At 33.1% G+C, this 7,837-nt stretch overlaps 1 protein-coding gene across 1 annotated transcript; it reads right to left on the reverse strand.

The window, feature by feature from the left end:
- Window positions 1-586: 586 nt before the first annotated feature.
- LOC149534745 (stem-specific protein TSJT1-like) lies at window positions 587-4,750 on the reverse strand. The gene is made up of 4 exons (XM_089804130.1): window positions 4,429-4,750; window positions 3,932-4,172; window positions 1,402-1,522; window positions 587-1,046 (listed from the first exon to the last, which is right to left on the reverse strand). Exons 1-4 carry the CDS (start codon window positions 4,626-4,628, stop codon window positions 859-861), a joined length of 750 nt encoding a protein of 249 aa, XP_089660256.1. The 5' UTR covers window positions 4,629-4,750; the 3' UTR covers window positions 587-858.
- Window positions 4,751-7,837: the final 3,087 nt, after the last annotated feature.

Genomic DNA, 7,837 nt, shown 5'->3' on the forward strand with positions numbered 1-7,837 from the left:
TTTCTTTCTTATTTGTAGTATATTCTCATTTATGTTGTTTGCCCAAGTAATATGACAAATATTTTAGAAAGTTGTAAAGACTTCTGGATTTAAATCAATTTGATTTGTAAAGCTCAGCAATTTTATTTGCACTTTATATAGGTAAATGCTAGACGTATTACCTTTATATTTCTTAATATATGTATTATTTCTAACCAACTTATCATTCCCATGTTCTAATTATCAGCATTACAAACACTTAAGGTTTCTAATAAGTAAGTTCACTAAAGATTGTTAATATTTATTTTTCATAAATTCTGACTGAATTATTATTCCTACAAACAGTTTGCTCCTTTAATTATTAGCATAGCTCATTTAACATCGTTCACATCTGTGGTACCCATATTATAAGATAATATTAGTAAGGATGATACATAAACCTTCCTCTAATTCAACTTGAAATTCACATTTAATGGTTCATTTGAAATTCACATTTTATAGTCCACTTCTCCATATCTTAGACATACCCATTGCAACCATAAGTACAATTGCTAATAATATTTTTATATAATCACTACCATAATTTTTTTTAACATAAAAGAAGATCTACATTTTAAAATAAGAAATTCTTCATTTAAAAAAATTACTCAGAAAACATCACAAATTTACAAACTGCTGTTTCTGTTTTATAATGAAGTATTCACTCCAAAAGGAATGAAAATATTTCATAAAACAGAGTTAAATTGGAACTAGAATATAAAAGTATTCCTGCCATAAAAGAGGTGGTTCTATGAATCTGTATGTTGATATCAGAATTTGTTGGCCCATTGACCTCTCATATGTGGTTCTACAACTCTGCATGCCATGCCCACCTCATGATCAGAACTCGTTGGCCCAATTGGCCTCACTACCCACTCTTGGCATGGATGAGTTCTTTTTGGAGAGTTGGTCTACTTTAAAATTTGCTCCACACATATGCCCCTCACTGTCAACATGTGGCAATGGCGTTAACTTATTTCTTGGGTGTTCGAAACTCTGCAATCCACCTGATGTAGAGAAAAAGCAACCTGCAGAGCCAAATGTCAGAAGTAAGTGATTGAGCTTTTGATTTTAATTATATGTTCTTTTGATAAAAGCGAGATAAGAATTTTTCTTCAATTATAAGAGATACAAAAGAGTGTTTAAAAGAACGAGTATTAGAGAATTCTATCATTATCTACCAATTGATATTGAATTTCAAATCATATTTATCAGAATAGATTTGAAAGCAATATCATAAAATATAGTTCATGATTATGATTCTGAACATTGATATAAAAAACACATAATTCAAAAATTACAAATTTAAGTCCTGACAGCAATACTCAAATCACATAATCATAAACTGTGAAGATAAGTAATTTAAAAGGTTTAAATCATTACCCCTAGGAAAAGGAGCAAACGACTTCCCACAGCCATCTTTGACTAAGCGTACTTCATCAGATAAGATCAGACAACCATCTGCCACAGTACCCCAAAAGAAAGGCACTGAACCATCAGCATCCTGCACATAATACCATGCTATCAGACGAGTCTACAATACAATGATAAATTGTGAGTCTCTTATTTGAAAGGTCTTAGATTCAAATCTATTCAAATTTAACAAATAATAATAATTAATTACAACAAACATTAATTAACCTTAGCTTCAGCCTATTACCCATCAAAAATATCTTTTACATAAAACATGAACTTTTCTTTGTTCCTTATATTGTTGAATGAATTCTGCATATCCAACCAACAATCTTTACTCTTTAAATGACTAAAACAATTCAACTGTATTTACAAACAAGCAGTTTAACTGATTAGAACAATTCTGACTGTATTTGCAATCAAGCATGGTCCATAAAATGGAGACAAGGTTTACACCAGGAAAAATGTAATCCTGCCCTCCACTTAAAAGTAGCTATGTATTTCACCCTAATCATCCTAGACATCCATATGACCCCATTGTTTTATTGACCATGATATTTAGAAAGGGCAGGGTAGATTTACTGTTAAAGTTCTAATATTATCCTTTCAATAAGGAGGACTAAATAAGGTTTGCAGAACAGGCATTTCAATGTCATAACTTGTTGACAAAGCTTCCCCTAGGAGAAACGTGATAATTTCTTCAATTAGGTGGGATCTATAGTGTTTGAATCTTAAGCTTCATCAGTTCAAAATAAAAAATAAAATCAAATGACAGAATAAAGTGTGTTTAAGATTCAAGTCTCATTAACTGAAATGGTAAATCAAATGTATTCAAAATGTTTGGATAAATTAAGATTTCAATTTGATATTTTCAATTGATGCACTCCATTTATGATATAAATGATCCTGTAGATTCTGAAAATCCTGTTGAAAACTGGATCACATTTGTATCAATAGACCAATTATCAAAAGCGCCAGTAGCTCAGTGGCAAAGCGCCTCAGTACAAATTGAAGATCTTAGTTTTGACTGCTAACTAGTCCATTTAAAATTTAACATAATTTTCAAGCAGAGGTCAACAGAGTTAATGCTAAGATTTCTGAGGTGTGTGACCGGGCTGTTAGAAAATGAGTCGCATCTGAACTAAAGATGAACAGATCACCAAACAGACAAAATGACTTGAAGGTCTTAGAAAAATGAGCCACATTAAATCTTAACAGTATGACTCGGGTGTTATAAAATAAATCACATCTGAAACATCGGAACCAAAGATGGAAGGATCATCAAAAGAACAAATATATGACTTGTAAACTTGAAAGTATTAGAAAATGAGCCACGTTGAACCATGGATAGAAGGTTCACCAAAAGAACTGATAAATAAATATTGTAGATTGATCTCCTAACTGATGCATGCGAAGTTTACAGATTAAGCAAAAATTCAAATAAAATTGACTGCAATGAATGAATATCAAACTTCAAAAATCAGAAACAGGACCACCACGTTTGATAGATCCTCCACGAAATATTTGTTGTTATTTTATATAGGGGCACAAATCTTACAGCTGAATATCTTTCAGTTACCCAGGTTCTCTGGTATGGCCTCCGAACCAGGTCTGGGTTTGAAAATTCATCAAAAATTTGTCTAGGTTTCAAAAAAAAAATTGTGTATCAACAGCTCCCTGATTTTCCTGCGAGATGTTATAATGTAGGCATCCCAGGTAGCATCTTTGACATAGAGAATGTTTAATTGCACAAAATAGACTAGACTAGATCATGAATGTGGAAACAGAGCTTCTCCAGTGGTAGACATGAACAGGATAAATCCACCATTGAAGGATGGAACAATGCCGCAGGTATAATTCTGCTTCTTTTATAACATGACACACTTCTTTCCAAGCTCAGTTTGCTATATGCATGTTGTAATAAACACGGCTTTTGACAAAGGAGCTCTCTTGTTTGTATTCAACTTGTCTAGCAAGGTCTAAGATATGCCAATCAATTGGACAATGTTTTGTAATGATGCTATTATTACAAGTTTCAAGTTTATGGTGTTTCTATCGTTTAAATGATTAAATCATATGATTTTATGATATTATGTGACATTCTAATTTTAACTTATGCTTCTAGACTTCATTCTGGATGAACCCAAAGGAACTCACTAAAACTCTTTGGCTAAGAGCCAAGGACTAAGGGGGAAAGGGGTATCCATTCTGCCTAATCCCTTTCCAATGTTAGAGCCACACACTCAGCGAGATTTGATCCCTAATTGACTCTTTAAAAACCTTTCAACTTCACCAATAGAAGAAAAGCCTGTTGATATAACCCTTTCAAATTTGGCCAACACCATTTAAAGCTTTTCTTAGAAGCAAATATGGCATAAGCTTACCAAGAACAGGATTATATACTTATTCCCTAGACCAAGGGTTCACAATAAATAAATCTAAATGCAAATAAGCAAGGTAGAGATGAAAGTAAAAGAAGAGAGGAGAAGAATGAACATACAGCTGCTGTGAAAAGAGTTTGAGATTTGAAGTCGAAAAGGAGAAATGCAAACTTCCCACTGAGATCTCTGACCACTTGATCAGCTGGATAGGGACCGCGATCTCTGAGAGTCCTGTACACCTCAATCACTATTGTCACCTCATTCGCACTTTTGTTCAGCCCATACTGCTGCCTTAACGCCACTATATTATCCAATGTCCCCACAAACAGACAGAATATATCATCCATTGCCACAAATGCCCTGAATTTAGACCCAAAAAAAACCAAATATCAAATGTCAAATGAGTTCAGACCCAAACAAAACCCCAAAAATCAAATGTTAAATGAGTTCAGACCCAAAAAAAATCCAAACATCAAATGTCAAATGAATTCAGACCCCAAATAACCCAAACATCAAATGTCAAATGAATTCAGACCCAAAAAAAACCCCAAATATCAAATGTCAAATGAATTCAGATCCCAAAAAAACACAAATATCAAATGAAAGAAATGTACACCTGGGTATAAGCGACGATTGGTGATTTGGAATGTAAGCCATGGCGCCCAAATCACCAAGATTAACACATACAGCACCAGAATTTGCAGAGAGAAAAAAGTTGATCAAGTCTATGCCATTTTTCCTCGTTTCTGTCTGAAGCTGCGGGCCTGCCAGCTCCGCCGGGCCCTCTGCAACTGAGGCCTTGAACACAGCCAACATCTTGCTCTGCGACTACAAATTCGATTGGAAAACGATAAATGGATATCAGGGGCCTTGAGAAACCAGATAAAAGGGGGTGAAAGCAAATGCACTTATGAAATATGTAACTGCAACAATAGAATGAATGCATAACGACCCTTCAGGCCCATATATATACATGTTCCCCCGAGCCACCGCGTGAGCTTTTCCGGTTTGATTACATTTTAAAAATACTATGTTTTGGAGTGGATAAGATTGCCACATACGTAGCTTGCTTAGTAGACATAGGGCCCGCGTTGCATTGTCAGTGTCAGCGTCTCTAAAGATAGATTTCATCCATCCATGGTTGACCAAACTCGCAGAGGAATGAAATAATTTCACTCATGGGATTCGAAACCTTGATGTATCGAAACTTGCCTTGTGAGAACCCATGTTTATTTATTTTTTCACATTTTGGCAGGTATTCCATGGGAATAGCTACCAGTCTTTATCGATAAAATAGAATTGTAGGTAGGTTGGTAATGATATAGTGTGATAGAGGTAGTATTTCTTCATCATTAAAGTTTAAATTCTTATCGAGGTATTATTTAGTGTTTATATTTGGAGATAAGGATCATCTAATTGTTGATAAAAAATGTTTACTTTTAACTAAAAAGTAATATTATTATGCGGTAATTAGTTTTTTTTTTTTTTTTTTTTGCCTTTTTTGCCTTTTTTAATTAATGATAAAAGCATGTTACGGTGACATTGCCATGTTCTCGTGGTTAAGTTGTGGTGGCGTGTTATTGTTAAATATTTAAATAAGAATGACTACAAACTTCTATTTAATTGTTTTTATGAACGTTTGTCATTTTAACTTTATAGTACGTCTATGTAATAAAAAAGAACTTTAATTTCTATTTGTCTCGCCACAAACCTATTAGAGTTTAACCCAATCTTTTTCAATTTTGGTGACACTTTTTGAGTGATTTAGCTTAAAGTTTTCTAATCATCTTATGATAGTTTCATGTATCGTATTTCCTATATTTTAGCTTCTTGAGATTAAGGTTATGTTTAGAGTTTTGAAAAATTATTACTACATTACATTTCTTCTTGAATCTTTGGCTAGTAATACTCTTGGGAAGGCTTGCTCTATAAGTGTAATATAACTATGTTATTTAGTGAAGAAGACATTGGACTATTTTAGAGTGTAACGTATTTCTAATGAAAGTTTTGTCCCTATATAAACTTGTGTAATGGTGATTTCTTTAAGTGATGTTATATATGTTTACTCATTTATATATTTGTTAAAAGACCCAAACTCCTTAAAAGTATATTGTATTATTTTTTTGAATTGAGCATTGTATTATCTTGAATTGTCACCACTTATGATTAGATGCTCAAATTTTAGTGTTTTTGGGCTTTTGTTTTTCATTAAGCTTGATTTGTCGTAATTCCACTTGTTGTTCCAACATTACCTTGGTAATCTTGACCCACAAACCAGATTTCCAAAAAAATTGGAGGGAAAAGGTCAACTTAGTCAACCTATATTTGGGAATAGATCAACCTAGTCAACATATTCTTGGGAATAGGTTGACCTAGTTAGACAGGAATAGGTTGACTCAATTAGTCTATTCCTAAGAAGAGGTCAATTTAATCAGCCTATTATTGAGGATAAGTCAACCCAAATGACCTATTCTTAATAATAGATCGACCCAATTGGCCTATTCCTCAAGGTTTTTCCCTAAAAATTTGAATTGGGAGTTGGTCTCAATAGTTAAGGAGGGAATCTTAAATCCTGGTAGCCCTCTTTGAGTCTTGAGGGGTACATAAGAAACTCACATCTCCTCATTTGGATATCAAGACTTCACATTAAGAGCTATCTCGTACATTTTTGCATCTCAATCATTCTAAAGTAGATTTCAAGCATCTAAGGCATCTTTTGAAGGCAATAATATTTTCCATTGTTGCAATATTATCTTCCTCATGAAGGCCAAATAGAGGAGATCTCAACTAAGCAAGGAGATTCTTCTTTCAAATACATGAATATCAATAAAAATGTATTCCTTCTTGAAGAAAGAGCCATCGAGCATAATAACATTAGAGATTTGAGGAATATTTGTGGATCTAAGAATTTTTAAAGGTATTCTTAATGTTTCTCTCCATTTTAAGATCTTACAACCACATTCAAGACAACTACAGGAATCTGCATAGACATTGTGAAATTAAATTTGTTTGTGGAGGTACAATCATTTAAATCTCAAATCTAGCATCTACTTTACATTAACAATATTTCTTTCCATGCTTATTTCATTTCAATTTTAAGGTTCCTCAACCAGGGTTTGGCTAAGTCAAGCCCATTTCTACTCAACATTTCCTCTTTTCTTTTTGGATGAATAGGTGGTGCCAATTTTAGGATCAAATATGGGAAGTACGAGGCCTTGACTATAATTTTTATCTAAAATCATCAACAAATATAGGGAACAAGTCAACCTAGTCATTGTAGCCCCAAGAACAAGTTAATCAAGGCAACATAGTCCATCCAGAATATCTTCAAACTGAATTTGCAGGCTAATTATAGTCTCTAGGCTCTATTTCTGGTTACAAAATTTAATTTAATTTTCAGCTTATGCATTTTGAAATCCATATTTTGTTTGTTTCCAATCTCCAATCTTGTAATGTTCAATTTAATTTGCATAAATGAACTCAATTACAATGAAGGATCATTAAACTCACTCGATGCTTTACCTAAACCTAGTGGGTTATCTTCATTATAATGTAACCAATGTTGTTTTGATCCCATATTTAGGAAACATGTTAGAACCTCTTATTATCTTCAACACCAAATTCTTTATGTTATATTTTGGTGATCCCAACAAATCCCATTTCCAAATTGATTTGGAGTTTATGCAATGCCCTGTCAAGGAACCCTTAGAACAAGGGATCGGCTATGCATTATTTTTTTTAAATCATGGAATAAACATCATGTACATTAGTGAAACCAATTATCATAAGCATAAGGAATGTATAAATATGAAAGGAAGTAATCCATGATTGTCACACGATCATACACCAACAAAAGACTAACTTGTACTTCCAAGGGTTCCATTACACTCTAATAACATACTCAAAGTGGAGTATACATTTTGAAAAAAAATTATTATAATCATTTGGACAACAACCATGAATTAAAACAGGTTAAGCATGAAATAATCCACACATAAACGTAGAGAATACTATTTCATCCTTAT

This window comes from Cupressus sempervirens, chromosome 10 (assembly GCF_028749045.1).
Source record: "Cupressus sempervirens isolate cs-2001-9-10 chromosome 10, ASM2874904v1, whole genome shotgun sequence".
Lineage (NCBI taxonomy): Eukaryota > Viridiplantae > Streptophyta > Pinopsida > Cupressales > Cupressaceae > Cupressus > Cupressus sempervirens.